At 44.5% G+C, this 24,785-nt stretch overlaps 2 protein-coding genes across 2 annotated transcripts in view; one reads left to right on the top strand and one right to left on the bottom strand.

Annotated features, from left to right (window-relative positions):
• sipa1l3 (signal-induced proliferation-associated 1 like 3) overlaps positions 1-17,221 on the top strand; it is a 51,296-nt gene extending 34,075 nt beyond the window's left edge. Inside the window, exons 8-24 of the mRNA XM_053422475.1 lie at positions 1,156-1,259; positions 2,871-3,028; positions 3,127-3,709; positions 4,898-4,996; positions 5,116-5,291; positions 8,370-8,621; positions 8,951-9,133; positions 9,548-9,672; positions 10,483-10,598; positions 10,694-11,136; positions 12,336-12,566; positions 12,990-13,152; positions 13,246-13,420; positions 13,649-13,798; positions 14,486-14,612; positions 14,979-15,060; positions 15,526-17,221. Of these exons, the coding sequence (XP_053278450.1) occupies positions 1,156-1,259; positions 2,871-3,028; positions 3,127-3,709; positions 4,898-4,996; positions 5,116-5,291; positions 8,370-8,621; positions 8,951-9,133; positions 9,548-9,672; positions 10,483-10,598; positions 10,694-11,136; positions 12,336-12,566; positions 12,990-13,152; positions 13,246-13,420; positions 13,649-13,798; positions 14,486-14,612; positions 14,979-15,060; positions 15,526-15,720 (3,362 nt within the window). The 3' untranslated portion in view covers positions 15,721-17,221. The remainder of the gene's footprint in view (positions 1-1,155; positions 1,260-2,870; positions 3,029-3,126; positions 3,710-4,897; positions 4,997-5,115; positions 5,292-8,369; positions 8,622-8,950; positions 9,134-9,547; positions 9,673-10,482; positions 10,599-10,693; positions 11,137-12,335; positions 12,567-12,989; positions 13,153-13,245; positions 13,421-13,648; positions 13,799-14,485; positions 14,613-14,978; positions 15,061-15,525) is intronic.
• Positions 17,222-20,145: 2,924 nt separating this feature from the next.
• LOC128439941 (ribonucleoside-diphosphate reductase large subunit) lies at positions 20,146-24,420 on the bottom strand. Its single transcript, XM_053422476.1, has 4 exons — positions 24,232-24,420; positions 21,074-23,055; positions 20,745-20,933; positions 20,146-20,630 (listed from the first exon to the last, which is right to left on the bottom strand). Exons 1-4 carry the CDS (start codon positions 24,248-24,250, stop codon positions 20,439-20,441), a joined length of 2,382 nt encoding a protein of 793 aa, XP_053278451.1. The 5' UTR covers positions 24,251-24,420; the 3' UTR covers positions 20,146-20,438.
• Positions 24,421-24,785: the final 365 nt, after the last annotated feature.

Below are 24,785 nucleotides of genomic sequence, written 5' to 3'. Positions count from 1 at the left end.
AGGGCCCCGGGAACCCGACTGAGCCTGAGGGAAAACTCACTGAGCATTAACCGAACCCGACAGGCATTCTGTCTTTTGTGTCCAAACCCGACCCAAACACGAATATCATTCAAAAGTCTTTGTCTGCATCTGTCGGGACCTGCTTGGGCCAGATATCAACGCTAATATGTGATGACAGTTTTATATCTTGGTAAATTCCTGGCAACCGAACTGGTAGAATTGTAATGACACCGTGAACAACACATTATGTCCGGCCAGAGCAGCACAAAGTCAAGTATGCACATCTTTTTTGTTATTATATAATACACTACACTACTACTAGACTGGCGCTCATCAGAGCCATGGCCCAGTATTCCCATTAAATTCAATCAAGCGGCACCAAACGACACACACTAACAGATACCAATCCCCTAAATGTGGTGAAAATGTCAACAAAATGAAATCCTGGATCTTCTCCTGATCCGAATTTGTACACAAAGTTTAATGGATTCTTTAAACTGTAGTTTAGTAGTAATCCATCTAGTAGTTTTTAGTAGTTTTTGTGTCTTGCTGGCAAACAAATAAAAACCAACTAATGAACAGACAGGGGTGGAAACACTTATCACCTCCACCTCCTCTGTGGAGGTGATAAATGTGAAACACTTTGAATTAGCAATTCTATGCTGTGTAGGATATTCCTCTCACACCAGATCAGTCTATGAAAGTGATTTATTTACCCTCACAGTGCAGAGCATAAGAGAAATAAAAAACAAACCAAACAGCTCATACTGGGAGGATAGTGACTACCTCCTTAAGTTCATTGAAGAAATGTAAAAGAAAACTAGGAAGATATTCACTGGAGCGAAGCAGGAAAAGTAGTAAATCAAGTCTTAAATGCCAGAACACATTTTTATATCCTTTGCTGATGCGGCCTTTGAGAAAAGAGAAAATGCTCCCAGCTCTTCTCCTGCAGTGAGACGTCTCAGTAATGCTCCTGTCATGTCTGAATAAAGCTGTGAGGAACAGGACGTGCCAAGTGTCATAACCCCAGGAGAAGCAGAGTGACAGCCTGTGAGCACTCATGATCCCTGTGAATGTGATTTCACACATCACACTGTGAATCTGTACTTGCAAACTTCTGGCGTGAAACTGAAATATCTCTCCTCCTCCTTCCAGCGGACTCCACGGGCACCCACTCCCTGTACACCACCTACCAGGGCTATGAGGTCATGTTCCACGTGTCCACCATGCTGCCGTATATGCCCAACAACCCACAGCAGGTAAGAGCTTATGAGCACCCTGACCTAGATACAGCAGCATCACCTGGGGCTGCGTGCTGCGATGCAGGTCAACACGGGCGTGTTCCGCTAAATAAAGAACCAACGACGACCCTTTGTCTCCCAAAGCCTTTCAAAATCTGTATGTGGTTGTTAGTTAAAGCCTCTTCCCCAGCACGGATTTGTAGAGAGGTAACTCGTGACCTGTTTCGTCTTGTTCATTTGGAGTCTCCTTTCTCTTTTTATAGTCTTTATCCTCTGTGCCTTGGCTCTTGTGTCCTCTCCTACTCACTGGCACTTTCTTTTGCCCTCTCATTCTTTAACGGGATCAGAGCTGGGTGGGGCTCTGTAGTGAGTCGTTCCTTTATGATCTCCCGCTTCTTTTTTCTTCTGCCTTCCTCCACACTCTCCTGGGTGTTGTGTGTTTGCAGTGTGGGCTGTGTGCAAGTGACCTGTGTGTACGATTTTGCGTGTGGGTATTTTTAATAGTTTGCATACGTGTTTTGCGTGAGAGGCTCACTCGGTTGGACACATGTGCTCAGACATGAGCCAGAGCTGTGGATGCTTAGGTTTAGTGTCTTTGCACAATGTCTCAGCTCATCGCTTTAAAGCAGGAGAAGTTGTTTGTTCTTCCTCAAACAATTCAAAATATCATGAATTAATCTTATCAACTGGAAATCTTTACTTTCATACTACAATACACACAGCAGTGTATTGCTTGCTAGTGAAAAACAGCTATTTTCATTTCGTCTTGGTATATATGTCTTTGTAGAAATAAGTAAACAAAACAATAGAGAAAAGTGAATTTAGACATTTATTATCTGAATCAACTTTTATATCATTTAGTATAATTTTATGAATGGCGCAGTAACTGCAGCAGCAAAGACAGTCACTTGCTCAGATGAACCTCTAGGTGGCAGCATCTGACTTTAAACCCAAGCTACAGTGCAGGAACAGAGCGATCTGTTGCAAAGTAGAAATATAGATTGTTTGCGCAATGATGATATTTACAGTAAATTACTATAATACTAAAAATCTAAATAGTCACTGTTTTGATAAAAGTTCCAAATTATAAATTAAACCAAACATCTTTACTTCAAATGGTTTATTCTAACAATCATAGCTCATGTTTGTGTACAACTCCCTCAAGAACGGTTATCAGACTTCTCTGATCTGCAGCCTGAGTACGTGTGAAGGATGCTCCTGTGGCTCCATCCTGGAGATCTGTGTATCTGTGGCCAAACAGTGGGCTGGATTACATAATTGGTACTTTCACACTTCCCTCTGCAGATGAAGAGAGGATTGGCAAGCGCTGCGGCACAAACACAGGCTGGACTGTGAGCCATGTTTCCTACATGAACAGAGAGACCGACAAACCAGCACACGCACAGACACAAATAGCCCACACACAATCCAAAAAAACAAATTACGTAAGGAGCTGCTGTTTGGTGTCTAGTGTAGTGAGCGTCTCAATCCCTTGTTTCGGTTGTCAGACTTTTTATCTTTTAATGATTCATTAGAGTCAGTGGCAATTGTGTTTGATAATTTTATTAATGTTGTCCTTGCCCTCCCCTCTTCTCCCCTCCCCTCCTCTCCCTCTCCTCTACTCCTCAGCTCCTGAGAAAGAGGCACATAGGGAACGACATCGTCACCATAATCTTTCAGGAGCCAGGAGCGTTACCATTCACACCTCAGAATATCCGTTCACACTTCCAGCATGTCTTTGTTATTGTGCGTGTGCACAACCCCTGCTCTGAAAACACCTGTTACAGGTAAACGATGCAAAGAGAGAACAGAACAAGCACATGTCCATATGATAAAAGAAAATGTGTCTCACTGTGAATCGTCTCTTTCTTCACTTGTCTTTCAGTGTCGCTGTGACTAGGATGAAGGATGTGCCCCCGTTTGGCCCATCCATTCCCAACAGTGTCACCTTCCGTGACCGAGAAACCTTCCGTAACTTCCTTCTAGCTAAAGTTATCAATGCAGAGAATGCAGCACACAAGTCAGAGAAGTTCCACACCATGGCGACAAGAACGCGGCAGGAGTACCTGCGTGACCTGGCTGAGAACTACGTCAGCACCACACCGCTCGACTCAGCCGGGAAACTTAACAACCTTATCTCACTTGCATCTAAAAAACGTGAGCGGTCGAAGCCGAGAGAAGGAGCCGAGCTGGGAGCCGCAGGGGCCGTGGCCTGGAGGGCCCAGGCCCAGGACTTTAGCGGGGGTGCGACGGAGCTGCCCTCTGCCATGGGTTTGTCGGCTGAATACGTCCTCCTGACAGACTGCTCCACCAAAGAGGTGGTGTTTAACTGTTTCTGTGCGGACGTGATCGGCTGGACCCCGGAGCGTCTGTCACTGAAGATCTTCTATGGAAGAGGAGACCACATCGCTGTGCGGGTACCGGAGGGCTGTGCGCAGGACATCAGGGAAATGGTGCAGAGGTTAAAGGTGAGAGTTCAAAGCTTGTTCCAGTTCAAGTGTAGAAGATGGTGATTGTCAGACTAGAGATGAGGATCTCTGTGGGTTTGAGCGCACAGTTATGTATTTATGCAGTATTATACCTCAGTCCCGGTGATGGCCAATAGCTGGAGGCATCGTGTTTTTGTGTTGTCTGTTAATCCCATTCTTGTGAAAATTTCTTTTGGACTCGCAGATGAACTGATTTGATTTTGGTGGCTACAGCCGCTAACTGTCACTGGATTTGCAGCAATGCTCACACACATGCATATACCTGTTTATAATTGTGTACAGTGCAAACAAAGTGGGCAGCCACTTGTGTAATCATTGCCCTATAGAGCTACAGTGATCAAACCTCCACAGAGATCCTTTAGAAGTCGCAGATCAAGACCCATATTCTAGTCCCACAGAGCGAACCTTTGTGTTCAGTTCACTTTAAGGCCTTAATGACACGTTGTCAGATCACTGTGATTAATAGTATGTGATTATTTCAGCTTTATCTTGAAACTCGTTGGAATTGTTTTCATTTCAAGTCTGTGTAAAATCTGAGCTCTGTTCTATCTGCTTTGAAGTCCTGAGCTCAGGGGATTTCCACTGTCGGTATTGTTTTTCATTCCCTGAGAGCTTTTCTAAGACTGTAAACTCAAAGAGTGGGGGAAACAACATTAACGCCGCAGTGCCGACAATTACATGAAGAATGTGGTTACCATTGAGAACAATGTTTTTAGCTACTAATCTTAAAAACTATATTTCAGTTATATTAAATAAGCATCATATAAAAAACAGGCACTCTCTGTAACCGTGTAACTCACTTTCACAATGAAGCTGTTCAATCCCCCTGCTGATGAAAATCATTTCATACTGTGACAGTCCCTGAAAATTGTGTTGAATTAAATGCTGGGAAAAGGAGATTTCCTGGACTCCAGTGAGCTTTGAGTTAATCAAACAGAAATCAAAATATTAAAAAGGTATTTAATCTCTCTGAAATATCAGAGATACATACAGACCCATAAACACAGAGAGCTGGTTGATATAATTCCAGGTGATGCTGCTTCTTTCAGACAGTGCTACCATGTAGCTTTTGATTTTAAGATACTTATAGACTATATTTTATTGCAAATATAATATGATAACTAGATTCATACTGTAAATGTATAACATTTTTCTCTTTTTGTCCAGTCGTTGACAGTTGGATGTGAAACGGTGGATATGACTCTGAGAAGAAACGGACTGGGACAACTGGGCTTCCATGTTCGCTTGGACGGCACTGTGGCGGAGGTACCTTCAGACGACCATCTGGCACACCACATCTCATTCTGAAATACTTGTTTGTGAGGTATCTTGGCCGGACATGACTTGCATGTTTGAACACTTTGTTTGTGGTTTTGTTCCTGCAGGTGGAGGAATACGGCTTTGCCTGGCAGGCGGGACTGAGGCAGGGCAGTCGGTTGGTGGAGATCTGCAAGGTGGCCGCAGTGACGCTGACTCACGAACAGATGATCGACCTGCTCAGGACATCGGTCACCGTCAAAGTGGTGATCATCCCTCCGTACGAAGAGGGGGGACCTCGCAGGTGCGTTCACGTCTGAATTTGAGACATGCACTCCAGAAAATGTCCAGACTATTGGGTTGGGACATTTTCCAGAGTTTGTCTTTCACTTATAAATAACACAGCAGGATATTGTGCGGGTCACACACACGTTCCTAACAACAGGAACGTCAGGCAGTGGTGGTTTTTGTTTCCATCTAATGCGACCGGCACCAGCCATTATCACCAATAGCTCTTTAATCTAGTTGTCTTTCCAAGTTGACATCTTCGTGGATGTCTGCCATGTGGTACCTTTTTCATCCTGAGATATTTGTATTCTCTCTGTTTTGGTGTGTTGGAAACGTCATCTACACACCCCCTTGGATCTTTTTTGAACGTATTACTAAGTTGCTGGCAAGAAAAAGTTCCAGACTGACTCATGCGTTTGCATTCTCACATACAACACCTCTGGAAAACTCTCAGGAAAATATCCGGAGTTCAAGGACAAGAGCGAGCAAGAGTGAGAACAAGACGCTCTTCACTGAAACACACAAAAGCACGGGTGAGATAGTGGCCAGACTCCAATGTTCTGAGAGGATTTTGTGTGGGAGTGTGTGAAAAGAGGAAGCGAGCAAATGGAGAGAAAGAACGAGAAGTGTGGTTCAAGGGGATATCGGCAAAACGAAGCACAGAGACTAAAAAGAACGAAGCATTTGTTCAACGTGAGTTGTTGAATGTGTCGTACTTTAGCAGATTTTTCGTCTACTTTTCTCGTCACGTCGTCTTGTTTCCTCTCCTCCCACAGGCTATTTATTTCCCTCGCTGTCACAGTTTTTCCAACCTTTCATCTGCTCATAAGGCCTCCACATAGAAAGAGTAACGAGGCCTTTTGAGACTCTGATGTGGTGTTGGAGAACAGTCACGGAGGTGAAGAAATAACCACAGTGTGTGTGTGTGTGTGTTTCTGACGGAGAACCGGGTCTAAATACAGTGATCGTGGCTGTGTGATCGCATAGTGGTTCGATTCCTTTAATGTCAGAGGCAGCTTAATTGCACTCAGTTAAATCCCTCTGACACACACACATACACACAAACACACACACACTGCCGTGGCATTGGAGCAGCTGATAATTAGAGTCTTTCATTTCACCCCCCCTTCTCTTTCTCTCTATGTGCCAGGCAAGCAGATTGCATGAGATTAAGGCCTGGAATCTGCAGAAGGGAAAAAGAGAGAGCGAGAGAGAGAGACCACAAAAAATGTATAAATAAATAAATGAGTGGAAGTGATTAATTAAAAATGCATGCCCTGTGCGAATGAAAAGATCGGAAGAGAGGGAGGGTTAGAGGGAGAGAGAGAGAGAGAGGCAGGGTTGTGTGTATTGAGTTCAGCGCACAGTGAGGACGACATGTCTCAACACTACTGAGAGTAAGAGAGGTGGGTGGGAGAGAGAGAGAGAGAGAGAGAAAGGGGAGTTGTAAGTATCCTTCCTTGCCGTTCTTGCTCGGCTGTGCACTGCAAGATAGAAGGATACAGTGAAGAAGATGTGATGATGATGACCATGTGAGTGTGTGTAAGAGTGTGTGTGTGTGTGTTGGGGAGCTCCAGCTGTCTGACCTCAGCAAGTGTGATGGACGAAACACTGCAAGTCATCAGATGTAGACTCTGCTCACTCTAAGGTTTGTTCTCTGTGTGTGTGTCTGTGTGTGTGTGTACACGGTCAGAGCGTGTACTACTATTATGTAACAGTGTGGATATTTATTGAGTGTGTAGTATCTCCAGATTGATTACAATGTCCTGAACATGTGTTGCGTTCCTGTGCATTAATTAATATTTCTAAAGAGAATGTGACTGCTACACACACTGTTATTTGTAATCAGCTGGGTAAATGTGTGTGGGGGTGGGGGTGTGGTATGTGGTATGTGGTGGGGGTGTATCCTTGTTTTGTTTACATCCCTCAAGTGTTGCTAAGAGCTGAATTGATATGCATTTCTTCTTTTCTTTGTCATTTATAGTAATACACATATCGCCAAACTGAATCTTTTTTTATATTTTTATTTAGGTTTGAAGACATTCTTGTCAGCTCAGTGAAATTTGTTGAGGTGTCATAATTAGATCAATCAAAGAATTGAAAAAAAATCTATATAATATTTCAGTATATATATTTGTTTTTCTTTGAGCAAGTTTTTTGAATCCCTTGTCTCACCTCTCTGTAAATTTCTCTTTGACACCATCTTTTCCATCAGCTGTGCATATTTAATGCCTCCTGCTCTCCTGTACCAGGCTGTGTGAATAAAATAATGATGATCTGTAGAAGATCTGGTGGAGTGGAGATACTACGAGATAGAGAACATCTTCAGCTGATGGTTGTGTTTGTGTCCTGAGCTGTTAAATAAAGATGACCATCCCTCCAGCTGGGAGCTCTGGCAGTAATATCATAATTGATGAGAATAAATGGCAGCTTATCTTCATCCGAGGGCTGTTTTCCACTAATAATTATTTATTTTTGCAGCTCTGACAGGAAGCTTAAATCCTACGTGCTCGTGTTATTTTGATTTATCAACTTTTGTTTAATACTTGTTTTTCGATTTTTGGAGAAAAATCTCTTGATCTGAGCTTGAGTTTTAATTGCATTGACTGTGACCTTGTGCAGGGTTTTATGAATCTTCTGCTTATACTCAGACCTTGAGTGAGAATCTCTTTGAAGGGATTAGCTATCGTGTTGCATGTGCATACACACACACACACACTTGACCTCGGTCTCACAGCAGGGAAGATGGAGTCTTGACGTGCCAATTATCAGTTTCCTCTTCCCCCTCTCTCCCTACGTCGGTGTCAGGGGAGCTCATTACTTTTCTCTGTTACCTGTCTGCTGTGTGTCTGAGCATCCACTCAGTGTTTTACGAGATGATGATCATGTGGGGTCTTTCTGAGAAAATGTATTGAACAGCTTTTACCCACTGAAGCCACAGTTCTGGTTGAGCAGCGGCTGCTTCTCATCATTGCTTTTCACTGACCCAGAGCCCAGGATCAAATACTATGGATAAGACACAATGGCAGGTTGGGAGTCGTGCTTTGGATTCTCTAGTTGTGCTGAATGTCTGTTTTGCTCTGTGCCTTTTCAGGGGCTGCACAGAGGAGTACGAGATGAAGACCATGGAGCAGAAGCCAGAACCTGAGCCTCTGGCTGCAGGATACCGACCCTCCCCTCGGCCGACGTGGCGATGGGACAGCCCACCCATCCCTCCGGGGCTCCACAGTACCCCCAACCCGCAGCGCTGGGCCCCCATGGGCCCCCCGCCGCCTCCACTGCCCCGCACACACAAGACCCTGATCCCTGTTCCTTACAGAGACCCGCAGCACCTCAACTCCAAGAGGTGAGAATTAGCATTAGTAAGGAACGATTTTAGAGTGCATCATACACAAACAAAAGAACAGGATTCTGCTATGTAATGACGATAATTTGATTTATCAATAATGTGACATGGTCTAATCTTCAGTATGTGATCTATCTTCATAACTTCACACAAATGTCCTGTAGCTCGCTGTGTTTTTACCCACTGACACGTTCTAACATGCTAAATGCTATATGCTAAATTTGGATAAACGGTTTCCAGTGATTTAGTGACAGCCTCACTCCTCATACCCTTCTTCTGTGGTGTTTGTTTTTCTCCTGGTTAACCGCCATCCTCTCTGTGTCCTCCAGGCCAGTGAGCTACCCAGAGAACCACTACACTCTGTCCCCTGCAGGAGGGGACCGACTCCTGACCTACAGAAACCCCTCCGCCAGCTTCTCCTCGCCCTCCTCAGGCCTGATCGGCCTCTCCGCAATGGGCCCACCTGGAATCACACCAGGCCCATTCGTGCGCTACAAACATTCCCCCGACAGGTGTGTTTGTTGGTGTTTTGTCCTCTGAGCTCTGCTCCGTCACTCCTTCTGATCCTGATGAACATGAGCTATGTTACTCATAACAACTGTTTACTGTGCTCGAGGCGGATTGCATCGGTTCAGAAGGGCCGGCTAAAAAATGTTGCATATTCAGGTCTGCAGTTAGATGTGTAAGAACTCACTGTCTCCATGAGGATGGATCTGTTGTGTGGGCGGCTCTTCCCCACAGTGTGGAGGCTGATAACATATTGTCTAACCAGAGAAACATGTTTTATACAACCCCCACTCAAACTGTGGATTTTCAGGTTTGTGTGTGTGTGTGTGATGTGCTTTTGGATAATCTATGGTAGGTACAACGATATTTCATTAGTATGAATGTGTTCATTAACCTCCTTATGTGACATGTCAACATAGATATGGAGCAGGACAGCGCCCCCTGCTGCCCTATGAGCCCCACCTCAGCGTGGACATCAACTCCAGTGGAGAGTCTTCCTCTGGCTTCACCAGTCAGGAAAGCACCATGGAGCGCTGCAAAACAGGTTTCAGCTTTTCTTCACCTATGTTCTTAAATTTAAGTGTCATTTATCAGCTTCAGGGCCAGATGTTTACCTCAGGAGTTGGTGAAGACCAAAAAAAATTGTTTTGGTGCACATAGGCATCAAGTTGTTAACAAATTCAGCAGTTATACAGAAATGTAATATAAACACAATTGTCTTACGATGAATGTTAGTCCAATATTCACCTTTTTCCTCTGCTTTTGGTCTCTACCAGCTCCTGAGGGAAATGTTCACCATCTCATTGCTGCATCTGTTTTTATATTTACTGATGAGCAGGTTGTGTACAGTGGATTTTTAGAGCTTTGTTGTAAACAGCTGCAACCAAAAACAAACACAATGAGACAGTGGGAGTAAACATAACAGTAAAGCTGGGGTCCAGACAATAAACCAAGGAGCTGAAAGTCACTATACAGCCTCTCTAAAACCAAACAGCTACAAATTCAGGTGATAATTTGGTGTTGGTTCATCGCTATGAGTGACCAACATTGTTTAAATGTCAAACTCCTTTAAGAGGGACAGAAGCATGATCTCAAATCAGTTTGAATGTTGCTACGTTAATATGTGACAAGTCTGACTAAATTGTATATTAACCAGACTTTTGTCTCGAACTACACACTGGTTTCTTGTGTGTATCAGACAGTAGAGCAAAGATAACTCAATGTGATTGAGTGTGTTGGTGTGTGGGGGGAGGTCAGTGTTTAAATGTGATATAAGTATTTAATCCTCTTTGCCAACCATGGGGGTTCAATGTTATTTTCTTTAATCCTGTGTCTGGGTGGGTTTTCTGCCTAGAACCCCTCTGGCATGTTCCGGTGGCAGCGTCCCGGGGACCAGGTGGTGGAGCCGGGCAGAGGAGGATCCCCAGACAGGACATCCCAGGGAAAGACTCTCCCAACAGACACTCCAAGGTCAGACTTGTCTTCACCTCGTCTCATTTGTTCATCTGTCACCTTCTCTGCCTCGTTATTTCCCCGTCTGACTTTGGTCCCCGTATCCTCTGCAGGGCGAGACTCAATACTCCAGTCACTCCAGCAGCAACACTCTGTCCAGTAACGCCTCCAGCGGCCACAGCGACGAGCGCTGGTTCGACGGAGGACCTGGAGGCGAGCGAGGAGGAGGCGGGGGATGCCTTGGCGACCTGGCAGACCCCGACCCTGACCTTCTCAACAAGGGAGGGTCCAACGACAGCGGGATCGACGCCTCCACCCACTACGGCAACAACCGCCACGGGAACGTGCCCAACAGCCTGCCCCTCAAGCCCATGCACGGCTCCACGACTTACACTGGCCTCCAGGAGCTCTCTGTGGGAAGGAGCAGCGGTGGGGGAGAAGCAAGGAGACGAGAGTCTTCACCCATCAGCGCGGCTGAAGTCAATAAAGGCTACCGGACGAGGACATTCCCACCTCCTGGCTCCAGTGCTGAGAAGATGGAAGCTTTCAAACCCAGGTAAGAGACCAACTCACTGATGAGATGCATCATTTATGGTGTTTTTATGAAGCTAATATTAACTAGCATCCATCTCTAAAAAAGAGACGGCAGATTGATCCCAGATATGTGGTGCTTTTTTAATCTTTCACTTTAATGCAGCTTAGCTTAATGAAGAAGGGTTGTTCTTGGTGTTGACAAGTTCTTTGAGGTTTTAAGCGAATGAGCCACGAAGCAGCAGCTATGTATCAGCAGCAGATCACCATGGTAAAACTATAATGCAGGAAAAATGCATCTTAAAGGAACATGGAGGATTACAGCAGCCTAATCCTCATGGAACATACAGGTCATCATGTGATCTTCTCTGCTCGTGGACTTGACACTGCCAACACACATCATAAACGCATACAGAGCCATTCATCATACTCATACACACACACACACACACACACACACACACACACACACACACACACACACACACACACACACACACACACTCAGGCTTCCTCTGTGTTGGATTTATGCAGTTTTTCGAAACCCAGAGTGCCACTGACTCTGATGCTGCAGTCTTGTCTGGGATGTGGGATGTGTGGGACCATCAATGTACAACATGATGCAGATCTGAAGGCTTTAACTTATTGCTAACAGACAGGTTTTTGTGACTTGATCCTGCGAATGGGTAAAAAGTCAAATGCTGTCTTTTTATTTGAGGGAAAAATGAAAATAATGTTGGTTTGTTATTCCTGTGATCTAAATCTATTTTCAATTAAGTTAATGCACCTTGGATCATGGTGCACCATCTGTGACCGGCTGTTAAGATAATATGACTGCAAATATAATTTTTCTCATGTAAACAGAGTTGGACAAGCAGATCCAGTGTCTAATATGGAAACTCATTACACTCAGAAATAACCAGATAATAGCCAGTAAAGGAAACTAAAGTGATGTTACTATATATATATTTTGTTGTAAAACTTACTGAGGGCACCATTATTAGAATTTGTTTATTCATTTTTATTAGGCCTTTCTTTTCTCCTTTATTTGTCTCTTTCACCTCTGACACCAAACGTACTTGTTCACAGCAGGTTGCTGTTGACCCTCTGTGATTTGTATCAGTGAGTGTTAGCAGGTGAAACAGTTAGCTTCCTGTTTGACTATGCTGTGGATCATTTTGATCTATTTATCAGATACATGCGTCTGTGTGTCCGTCCTCTCAGGGCCTACACGCCGCAGGGCTACAAGACTCCGACAGCGGAAAAGGCGCGGCATGTCCGAGCTTCCACCACGACACCCACCTCCGCTCAGCTGAGCTCCATCCTTCTGTCCAGCTCTGCCCCCAAAGCCTTATACGGGAAGAGCCGACCAAACGCCTGGCAGAACGAGGACAACAGCCCGTCGCCCGCAAACACGACTGTGGCTTCCAGCTCCGACAGCAGCAACAGCAAGAAGTAAGAGAGATGGAGAGTTTAACACCAGCTGTGATATAGTGCTGCACTCTCTGGACAGAAACATTATCTCCATCCACTTAGTGGGGTTTGGTTTTTAAGTACCTGGGTTAACCGAGCTGACAGCGACCTTTAACCTTCTCAGTCATCTTGATTTGGAAGAACAACAGTTTGACAAGTGCTGAAAATCTAGATATATATGATCTGTTGGTGAAGTCATGACCAGAGGATCGAAACCATTGTCAAACAAAATGGCGTCCGGTCAATGCAGTTTTAGATAAATAAGTAAACATGATTGTCCTCAGCTGTGAAAGGGCTGGAGATGTAAATCGTTTCTGTCAATATGAAGAGACGCAAAAAAACAACAAGACAAAGAACATAAATACTATAATTTGTGATCTTAATGCTCATGTATTGTGGCTCCAGGCAGGTGGACACAAATTCAAAGAACGTGTTTGGACAACCTCGACTCCGAGCGTCCCTGAGGGACCTGCGATCTCCACGGAGGACGTACAAGAGCACCATCGAGGACGACCTGAAGAAACTGATCATCATGGACAACCCGGGAGAGCTGCCACAGAGAGATCCAGTGAGGAAGACACTGACGCTTGTGCACTTCAGACTTCAGTTGTACCTTCATGAACCTGCACAGCTCTGATCTCTGTGGTTTTTCTCCCCTCAGTCTCCCAGACGGACTTTGCAGCGCACGTTTTCAGACGAGTCGCTGTGCAGCGGCCGCAGAGACGCCAGCTTTGCCAACTCCGAGAAACCGACAACTCCGACTGACGTGCTGTTCACCTGCACGCTGCCAACACGCAGACACGCCGTGACCTCCAACCACCTGCAGATCAAGAAGGGTCAGTTTATATTCACTGTTGTCAGGTTGGTTTTAGGCTGGTGGTAAAAAGCTTCCCTGCCACCACAGCTATGATGAGTTCACCAGCTGCCTTATGGTAGTTTGAAAGCAGCCTGGTTATGATTGTGATGTACAAGGTATTTGTTTCCCTATTTAAGCCTCGTAGATCCTCTTGTTTCCTGCAGAGATTTGTTTACTAACTGCAGCTCCTCTCCTCGTCTGTCCCCAGTGCCTCTGTCTGCGTCTGAACTGTCCCTCACAGAGGTCAGGGACAAAGTTCCCCCCCTGAGGAGGCTCGATCCTGGGCTGATGCCTCTCCCTGACACTGCCTGTGGACTCGAGTGGTCCAGCCTGGTCATTGCTGCAAAAGCCTACGAAGGTGAGGAAGGAGACACTTCAGGATTACAGTTGTTCAACTTAAGACTCAGGCTTCATCCATACTAACACATTCTCATGTTAAAAGGGCATTTTAAAACTAAAACAATATCTGTCCACACAATTGTTTCAGCTCCATATCAATAATACTCCACACTAACACACTTGAAAACTCACATCATGTGACCATTCATGTTCATTGGGAATGTGCTTGACTGTAGAAACAGGAAGCAGATTGTCTACACTGCAGCTGGTTGCGTGACGATTAGGTGGAACTCTTTCTCCACTCACAGCCATCATATTAAAGTATGCATGTAAACCATTAGACAGTTAAATGATAGGGGAATCTTAATTACACAAACATTTTACTATTTTGTTGTAGTGATGAATTTGCAAGGTTAAAAAAGTATGAAGTATAGAACCTTCTGGTGGTTATGAGATTTGTTGTCTGGAGGTTTGGGGTCAACTGGTTTCACTGGGTCTCTGTCACACGACACTCCTGGGAAAGAAAGAAGGAGAGACCTGTGTGTTCATCTACACCTTGTTCCCGACTGCTGTCCCTCGTGTCCTCTGCTTCCACAGAGACAAACACTTTAATCACGCTCCCGTCCCGCTGCTGTGTTCAGGTGTGACTGTGTCTCGTATCTCCAGGGACTCTTATGTAAAGTAGGATCATGTGTCTCTATTGCAGCACAAAGAGCGGTTTCCCTCTTCTCCCTGACTGAGCCGCAGGTCGGAAGTCCTGACATGAGACCAGTCATAAGTCCTGTTCAGTTCCAAACTCCTCAGACGCCACGGACCACCCCGACCCTCAGCAGGTACGTGACAAACATCACACAAGCTCTACTTTCTCTTAAGAGCAGCTACACAACTTGAGAAATTCAACCTCACCAACTACTCATGGCTTTGTTGTATCTCCAGCAGATTGTTTAGTTAGTCTCTACTGCCACCAGGTGGTAGTTTGCTGAGGTAGCAGCATATACTCCCCTGTGTATTCTCTCAGAGTTTGAGTGTTTACAGAGAGGGAGTTAATTCCATCAGGGAGCAGAGAGAGGAAGAACTTTTTATTTTTTGTTGAAACAATTATTCACAATGATGAATCCAAACACACACACCCACAAAATCAGCAAACCCTACCTTCCTGTATCACCGACATCTGTGTGTGTGTGTGTGTGTTTTCACAGTGACGAGGCCCCCCCCGAGTTGTCTGGCCGGCTCTACCACCTGGAGGTCATGTTGAAGCAGCTGAATAACGACCTGGAGAGAGTGAGAACCTTATTCTTTTTTATTCAGGAGGATTTTAACCAAGGACTTGATATTAATGTTTCATGCACACACACTAAACTACATTAACTATGTCAAACCGTATTAAATAATCTTCTTTTGATGAGTGTGTTCAAACCACTCCAGATGAAGTCCTCTTAATCTCCACAATAGGACTTGGATCAAAATACAAGTCAAATGAGTTTTTCTCAAATATGATTTTAGGTATTTCTTATCATACTGATGTTTTGATTCTTTGGTTTTAATTAGTTATTTGATGCTATAAAAACAGGTTGAAACATCATGTTTAGTAGTTTAGTATTGAACAGACAAACGACAAGTAGATATTTCCCTAACTGTCAAACTACTCCTTCAATAACAGTGATATAACATTCCAGTCGCACTGGACTTAGCAATGGTCATTTCTTTTCTCCGCTCCTCATTCGTTCACTTCTTGTCCACCGCCAGGAGAAGAAGGATAAAGTCGTCCTGATGGCGGAGATGGCCGACTTGAGAGAGAACAACCAGCGTTTGCAGGAGGAGAGCATGACAGCCAGCGAGCAGCTGCGCAAGTTCAACAACTTTTTAACCAACCCCCACAGCACAGGAAGTGACCACGGGGCTCACTCCTTAGTGCACGACACGGACTCAAAGAGGGAGTGATCAACAGCTGCAGAAGAAGAAGAAGAAGAAGAGTGTGATTCAGGCCTGAGGGAGGGCAAGTGTGAGAGGAGTATTCTTTCAGGAGGCGGAGGTCAGTTCCCTCACTCAGCTTCCACTGGACTGCCTTAAACCAGAGAGAGTCCGAAAAATACTATTTTTGAAACGCTACACTCCCGGAAAGTCTCGCCGAGCAGAGACCCTCCCTCTCTTTTCTCTGAGCCTGTTTATTTTTATAAACTGAAGTCAAAGTCTTATATACTTTCTATATATGTATAAATATACTGAGTCTGCTACTATGCCGGAGGAGTGATGGAGAGGAGAGGAGAACCGAACTGTTTTTTGAGAACACTACATCACCTGGAGAGGCCTAATACTGTTCCTGCAGCGAAATCCGCCAAAAAAAAAAGACTCATTACAGACTGCATCTCCCAGAATGCACTAGTAGTAATGGAAGCTCTACAGACATGGTACTGTAGATAGATGCCTGTGTGGTACAATTCTCTTGTATCGATATTATCTATATTTTACTGATATTGCATAACGGTTGTACTAAAGAGGTGTGTGTGTATGTGTGAGAGAGAGAGAGAGAGACTGATGGTACAGTGAATATTCTGAAGCATTACTGCACATCAATGTTTGTGCTGAAGTCTTGATTTGTTTTATTGCCCTTCAGTGTGTGTGTGTGCGTGTGTGTGTGATGGTCTGTTTAAGAACAACTGATTAATGAACAAACTAAGTTTACTGTAAAATGAAACTTGTGGGCCACAGAATTCTTCTTTCCTCCGTTTACGTGGAGGAGCCGTGGCCCACAGATGTGAAAGAAGCCGTCAGAGAGTCGAGTGAGTGGTGATTGGTCGATGTCAGGAACTCGGTGACGCCCACATCGTGTCTCTGATGTTGTTCAGAATCTCCAGTAGTGCCGTATCATCTCAGACCTCAACGTACTGAATGATTATTTTAACCCCAGAACTTTAGCTGAGACTTTAAGACTTTTTTTCCTCTTCTTTAAAACAATACACTTATTTTCTTTCTTGCAGATAAAAAAGATTGATGCCACTATTACCTTAGTCCGGCCTGGTGGCCTGGCAACTGGCGTAACAGAGTTATGTGATTTAAGCAATTTTTTTAACGTAATATTTTTTCGTGTACTTGGTCTTAAATAGCTCTGACCAATCATGGAATCCTCACTGTATTTATAAAAAACAGACAAGATGTTAATCGGCGAGCTTTACAAATGCTTATTGGTGGATTTTGTTCAGTCTTATAACGCTTAAATATCAGTATAATAAATTATTGAAATGTTAAATGTGTTTGCAAACAAAAACAATAATCCTTTTCATTAGTTTATGCTGTGGTGTAAAAATGAAGCCCCATTTTACAGCCTGTGTTTGTTTACATTTTGGCCTTTGCTGTTGTAAGTTCCTGTTCATGCTGTGAACAAAACAAACACATTACTTTGATGTAGAAAACTCAAAAAATATGATAAAGCTCTCGACTTTTTTGCTGTTTTCTAAGAAGGTTATTGGATGTTTACCCTCATTGGACATTGAAGAACAATAGTATCGTTGAAAACATGTGTATCGTGTCTGCATGTTGACATTTGACTGAGTTATAACAAAGTAACTGTGTTGACAAAAAGGGGCAAACCTTAATAACCAATCATGAGTGGCATCAATCGTTAAACTTAAGAAAACCTATAAGTGTATTTCTCAAAACGTCTGAACTGTGTGTGTGTGTGTGTTTGTGTGTGTTTGTGTGTGTGTGTGTGTGTGTGTGTGTGTGTGTGTGTGTGTGTGTGTGTGTGTGTGTGTGTGTGTGTGTGTGTGTGTGTGTGTGTGTGTGTGTGTTCTCATCAGAATGAAGCGACGTCACCAGTCGTGTGTGTTGATAGAAAAACATTTACTGTACATGAAAATTCACTGGACAACACTGACGCTCCTTCCCATCAGAACCAGTGTGTGTGAGAGGATTCGTCCACGTGTTCTGAACACAAGACACTTATTTATACAGCGAGCTGGCTTAAGGACATTGTCTACTATATCTATTTTTCATACAGAACTGTGTGTGAGTGGATGCTGGTACTGACTGGACGACACATCCCTGCAGAGGAAGTTTCTTCCCGTCTCACTTCATTAATTGACTGATGACACTGTTCTGAACTCTCAGCCCAGATGAGCAGTAACATTTTTCCTCCCTGGTCTGACTGGATCTGTTTGTTTTGAACTTTCCAACTCGCTCAGGTTTCTCAATATGCTGTTAACAATGATGCTACACCATCAGTAAGAGGGGGGGGAGTTGTACTGTGAGACTATCAGAGATTTTCCCTTTAATATTTCTGGGTTCATTGTAGGTCAATCAAGGCTGTAATCCATTTGCTGGATTCGTTTAAAACAGATAAAACAGTTTCCCAACAGATATGCCAAAAAATGGCATATGCAGTGAGAAAAGATTTGTATCTGTTTACCCCCCCCCCCCCCCCCCCCCCACTCCCACTAAGTTTCAATAAAATCTGTTCAGTAGTTTTTGCATAATCCTGCAAACAAGCAGCGATGACAACGTCACGTCCTCCTCGGTGACGGTTACAAACAAAACAAGACGCTGCTTCAGTGTCAGCAGCTCGTCATCCTCCAGTCGAGAGGTTTTCATCGGAGTAACTTTGAGACCAGTAACATTTATACATAAACCTCATTTACCAGTCTGTCATTAACAATCTAAGTCTCTCATGTGGCTCCTCAGAAAACTGGTTTCAGGTTTGACTTTGTTGCGGTGGTTCAATTCAGTGACACACTCCTCCTGCTCCTCCTCCTGCTCCTCCTCCTCCTTCTCCTCCTTCTCCTCCTCCTCATGCAGCTCCGCAGGTGTCGCTGTGATTTTAGTCTTAATCTTTACTTTGCTTATGTAAAAGGGGCAAGGTTTCTTTTTTTATACATATATATATATATACAAATTTTGTTCATGTTCTGTATAATTTTACGCTATTTATAGCATACACAACACCCTGTTGAACAAATCAATAATGCATTATTAAGGTTAATGGTTAATATTGTAAAACTACGTTTGTTTTTAGATGTTAAATATTTTGATAATTTATTTTTTAACACGTTGGCCGCTGTCAGACGAGAGGGTACTGTGTGTGTGTGTGTGTGTGTGTGTGTTTTATTTTGACGTTTTACTTCTGATTCCTGTACAAAGTTGATTTGTATGATTCTTTCGGGGGGGGGGGGGGGGTTTCTGACGTCATCTTTTCTTTGTGCGTCGCTCGTGTGGCGGCAGCACGCGACGCACAGTCAAACCGTTTGTTCATTGTTTTCTTTGGGTTGTAATAATGACTTGTACATTTAAAAGTGTAAATTATGTTTTCATTATTTTATAAAAAATATATTAAAAACAACGATCAGATCATTTGTTGGTTCATTCTTTGAGATGTAAAAGTATTTTTTCCTCTTTAGGTTCAATAAGTGGTGTAAACTAAGCCTGCAATCCAGATCTTTTTAAATTTTTGTTTAAATGGACATGACAGAGCTCAATGTAAGCATTTTAAATTTCTTTGACCAAAACTTCAAAACACCACTAAGTTTATTGTTTTAGAACCAGAACAAATCCTAGAAATGTTGAAGTTGGAACCAGTGTTACTTGATGGATTTATCAGCTGTTTAAAAAAAAAAGTTAATTCAGAACAAACTCTAAATGTCAAGAATGAAGTCAAACCAGGGTTCATATACATTTTGACCAATGGTTTTCCATGACTCTAAACCAAATTTCCATCACCAAACATTTTGCGAAATCTCGGTGTATACATGAAAAAGTGACAATTTAGCATTTCAGCTAACTGACAATTTCAAGGCATACAGTATACCTTGAATAACACAAATGAATGAGAATAGTTTTAGGTCTGTTGGGATGTACTTTTCCATTTGTAGCCAATCATGGTTAAATCTACACTTCCCTTGCATAGTGCATTATCCCACCGGAATTTATTTAGTATGAGAGAGTATACCTGCTTATGCTTTGGGTCTATTTCTTTTAAAAGCATATGAATTATTAAAATCTCAGCATAAATGAACGATATAACAAATTTCCATTACTTCTCCAAAATTGGGATTTAATTTCTTCAAGCACTTTTCCAGGGCTGTAAAAATAAACATAGCATTAAACAAACTTAATTCCATGACTAAGGTTTTTCATGACCCTAAGAACCCAGTCAAACTAAATGAGAATTGATGTCTGAATTTTACACCAAAATATATATTTTTTTAATATCAAACCACATGTTAAAACATCTCCATTACTTGAATGTTGTGACGGACTTTTTTAGTTCATCTGCATTCACAAACAATTGGTGGGTGAAATTAAGATCAGCCTGAGAACCTGCAATTTCAATAAAGTTTTGTTTCCCCGGTGCACACAAACACAATGAAACATATGAAACTTTCATTTTTTATTACAAAGTTATTTGATTTCCAACATAAAATAAAGTTTGTTAAGTACTTGTAGTTTTCCATTGACATCCGTGAGTAAACAAGACACGTCATTAATTCATTTTATACATTTAAACAATGTCCCACAGTGAGCCAGAGAAGGATTCATGAAAAATGCTTTCTAGATTTGTTAATCTTTGTGAGTGAAACATCCTGTTCATCACTCAAAAGATTCAGCATCAAGTCAGAGCAGGCGAACACATGTTTCAGCAGATAGAAACGAGGGGAGAGAGGAAACGTTTAGGATCCACACATGAGACAATCGTCTTTGTTCTCCAGGGAACAAACCATGGCTGCCTTGTTTAGCGCTTTGAGCTCCTCCTCCGAGACTTTGTCTGGCTGAGCCTCCTTCAGCGTCTCCTTGTTCAGGGTGAACTGGATGGGGTTGGCGGCGGGCTTCGTCCTCAGGTAGTACATCCCTGTCTTCAGACCCTGTGGAGAGAGGGAGGACACGGGTTAAACTGCTGCACCGGTGTTTTAATACATTTAAAACTAAGTGTGAAGGGTTGTTGCTCTTCTCTGATTTGTCCTGCAGACGTCACTCACTTGTTTCCAGCCGAAGAAGTGCATGCTGGTCAGTTTGCCGTAGTTGGGCTCGGCGATGTGGATGTTCATGGACTGGCTCTGGTCGATGTAGGCGCCGCGGTCGGCAGCCATCTTCAGGACCGTCTTCTGGGAGATTTCCCACACGGTTTTATAAAGCTCCTTCAGATCGTCTGGAATCTCCTTGATGTCCTGTTGACACAAGAAAAAATAGAATCCCATCAGATTTTAGTGTTCAGTCACATCATTGGTGTTACTTTAGTATGAATCTGACAAATGAGTCCATAACAAAATGAATAACTCAGCATCTTGAAGAGTTGACATCGATTTACCTGAATGGATCCGTTTTGCCCGATCAGCTGGTTCTTCATCTCCTCGCCCCACAGCCCTCTCTCCGTCAGGTCTTTGAGCAGATGGGGGTTGACGATCTGAAACTCCCCGGACAGGACCCTGCGGGTGTAGATGTTGCTGGTGTAGGCCTCGATGGACTCGTTGTTGCCCAGGATCTGGGCGGTGGAGGCCGTGGGCATCGGGGCCAGCAGCAGGCTGTTCCTCACGCCGTGCTTGGCGATCTTCTCCTTCAGCAGCTTCCAGTCCCACAGGTCGGTGGGCGTCTTCTCCCACATGTCGTACTGGAGGATGCCCTTGCTGACGGGGGAGCCCTCGTACGTGTCGTAGGGGCCCAGCTCGGCGGCCAGGTCGCAGCTGGCCTCCAGGGCGGCGTAGTAGATGGTCTCAAAGATCTGGATGTTCAGCAGCTGAGCCTCTGGGCTTTCAAAGGGGTAACGCATCAGGATGAAGGCGTCGGCCAGACCCTGGACGCCGATTCCGATCGGCCGGTGGCGCTTGTTGGACTGATCGGCCTCAGGCACCGGGTAGAAGTTAATCTCTATGATCTTGTTCAGGTTCTTCACGATAACTTTGGTCACAGCCTCCAGTTTCTTGAAGTCAAAAGTCCGCTCGGGGGTGACGTACATGTTGAGAGCGATGGAGGCCAGGTTACAGACGGCCACCTCGTCGCCACTGGAGTATTCAACGATTTCCGTGCAGAGGTTGCTGCACTTGATGGTGCCCAGGTTCTGCTGGTTGCTCTTCCTGTTGCAGGCGTCTTTGTACAGCATGTACGGCGTGCCCGACTCCGTCTGGGACTCGATGATGGCGTGCCACACCTGCTGAGCCTTCACAACGCGCTTGACCCGGCCCTCCCTCTCATATTGGGTGTAGAGCTTCTCAAACTCCTCCCCCCAGCACTCGTCCAGCCCGGGGCTCTCGCTGGGACACATCAGAGACCAGTCCTGGTTGCTCTCCACTCTCTTCATGAACAGGTCGGGGATCCACAAGCCGTAGAAAAGATCTCTGGCTCGCTGCTCCTCTTTCCCCGTGTTCTTCTTCAGCTCCAGGAAGTCGAACACGTCAAAGTGCCACGGCTCCAGGTACATGGCGAAGGCGCCGGGCCGCTTGTTGCCGCCCTGGTCGACATAGCGTGCTGTGTTGTTGTAGACTCTCAGCATGGGGACGAGCCCGTTGGAGTTGCCGTTGGTGCCGGCGATGTAGCTCCCCGTGGATCGGATGCAGCTGACGGCCACGCCGATTCCTCCCGCGGACTTGGAGATGAGGGCACACTGCTTCAGCGTGTCGTAGATGCCCTCGATGCTGTCGTCCTTCATGGTGAGCAGGAAGCAGCTGGACAGCTGGGGCCTGTTGGTTCCTGCGTTGAAGAGCGTGGGGGAGGCGTGGGTGAACCACTTCTCCGAGAGCAGGTTGTAGGTCTCGATGGCGGCGTCGATGTCCGTTTTGTGGATTCCGACCGACACCCTCATGAGCATGTGCTGCGGCCGCTCCGACACTTTGCCGTTGATCTTCAGCAGGTAGGAGCGCTCCAGCGTCTTGAAGCCAAAGAAGTTGTAGGAGAAATCTCGGTCGTAGATGATGGCCGAGTTGAGGCGGTCTTTGTTGGCGAGCACGATGTCGAGGGTCTCCTTGGAGATCATGGGGGAGTGGCGTCTGTTCAGGGGGTTGATGTAGCTGTACAGGTCCTCCATCACCTCGCTGAACACCTTCTTGGTCTCCTTGTGCAGGTTGGAGACGGCGATCCGCGCGGCGAGGATGGCGTAGTCCGGGTGTTTGGTGGTGAGGGTGGCGGTGATCTCCGCGGCCAGAGTGTCCAGCTCCACGGTGGTGACGCCACTGTACAGACCCTGGATCACCTTCATGGTGATCTGGGTCGGGTCCACGAACTCAGAGTTCAGCCCGTAGCAGAGCTTCTGGATACGAGAGGTGATTTTATCGAACATGATGCGCTCCTGGCGTCCATCTGAAAAACAAACCAGAACAACCATTAAACTCAGGACTGGTGTTTTTAAGAGATGTTCAATATCAGGAAATGTAAGTTTTGGCATCGATGAGTAAACAGATCTACGTACTGATCTGATAACATGTTTTTAAAGTATTAAGTTTCCCCGAGACAAACCCGGAAAGAAAAGAGAAAAAAAAAGTATCTTGGCAGCTCCAAAACTTGCAAGTAGTTTGTAAAGCAGTGAAAAAAATATTACCGGTTGTGTAGCATTAGCCAGAACAAAATGTCTGCAATTCATTTATGTCCAGCTGTTAAAAAACTTTATCAAAAATGTTTCTTGTTTATTAAATGCTCTGGTATCAGACATGCACAATCCAGGTATAAGGACTGTACCGGAAGAGGAAAGTATTGGCTCATCTCCAGTAACAATTACAGTCTTATCCAACTTCTATGACTCATGATCAAATCCACAGTGCTCGTCAGAAACAGGATTGGACCACATTTATCACGTGATTGCAAATGTGAATTTAATGGTCGATTTGGTACCAATGCAAATGTGACACAATAAAAGCCCTTTTATGAAATGAACGATTTACGACTATTTGAACACTTCACGGTTTAAGATATGAAACTGTCAATCGGGAGAGTTGAATTTGCATTAACACCGTGATGCAGTGACTTCAACGGGCCAATAAGGAGAGGATCCGCCTGAGGCATAATAAATAGTATGATCAATTACACTGAATAAATAAAAGGAGGGGATCAAACCCAAAGACCCACCTCACAGAGAAACCTGCCTCTATAAACCTGCTGTTATTACACTCAGGAGGTAAATAAAGCGTCTGGTCGTTAGAGGAGTTCATGTTATTCACCCATCACCTCGCTGAGATCCACAGAGACACTGAAGATCATAACTTACATTTTTGGCGCCAACTATGACAAAGGCTAAACATGGCTGAGCCCATAAACGACCATGTAAATCAACAGGAACAGGTGGACTGAGATATCACACCATACGGTGTTCATGTCAATGTTAACGGGGATCAGCTGACTCACACATAGACTGTCAGTTTGTGCAGTTTGGTGTAAAACCTGATCTGATCTGTGTACATCACATTGAACACACAGTTAGCAGTGGAGCTAACATGGGCCTGGTTCCCTCCGGCTCCAGAACAGCCGACCTCAGAGACCTACCTCGCTTGATGACGTGCATGTTGATACGGCGTGGTGTCTACTCGTCTCCCCTGGGAAAACTGCAGCTTCTCCGGCAGCGCGATCAGCCTGTGGTCGGTGTCACGGTGCTCGGCTGGAGGTGACGTCCGATCAGACTCTGTGGTGAACCCGCGAACTGCTCCCGAAACTCCCGCTAACGTCGCTTTTGTACGGAAGACGACAGCGGTGACGGTGGAGGTTTACACACTGCTTGGCCAATCAGCAGCGAGAAACCGCCGGCCTTTCCTGTGTGAAGACCAATCAGAATAGTTTTAGATGCCATCTTCCGTTTCCGGTCTTTGAATCTGGCGGGACAGAAAAGTAGGTCATTTTCTTCTTTTGTTGTTAATGCCTAACGACTTAGAAATGGGTGTGTACTTATACTTCTGTGTGTATTTTCATGTAATACCTTATATTTGTATATAGCTATATAGTGTTATTTAAGATGTATTGTTTATAACTAAATTTGATATCAATAGTACATAAAATAATCTACTTTATGTTGGCTCTTTCAAAATAAACTATAAATGAGAGAA

This window comes from Pleuronectes platessa, chromosome 5 (assembly GCF_947347685.1).
Source record: "Pleuronectes platessa chromosome 5, fPlePla1.1, whole genome shotgun sequence".
NCBI lineage: Eukaryota > Metazoa > Chordata > Actinopteri > Pleuronectiformes > Pleuronectidae > Pleuronectes > Pleuronectes platessa.
Note: the sequence above shows the minus strand (reverse complement) of the source record. Positions and strands in the feature narration are given on the sequence as shown.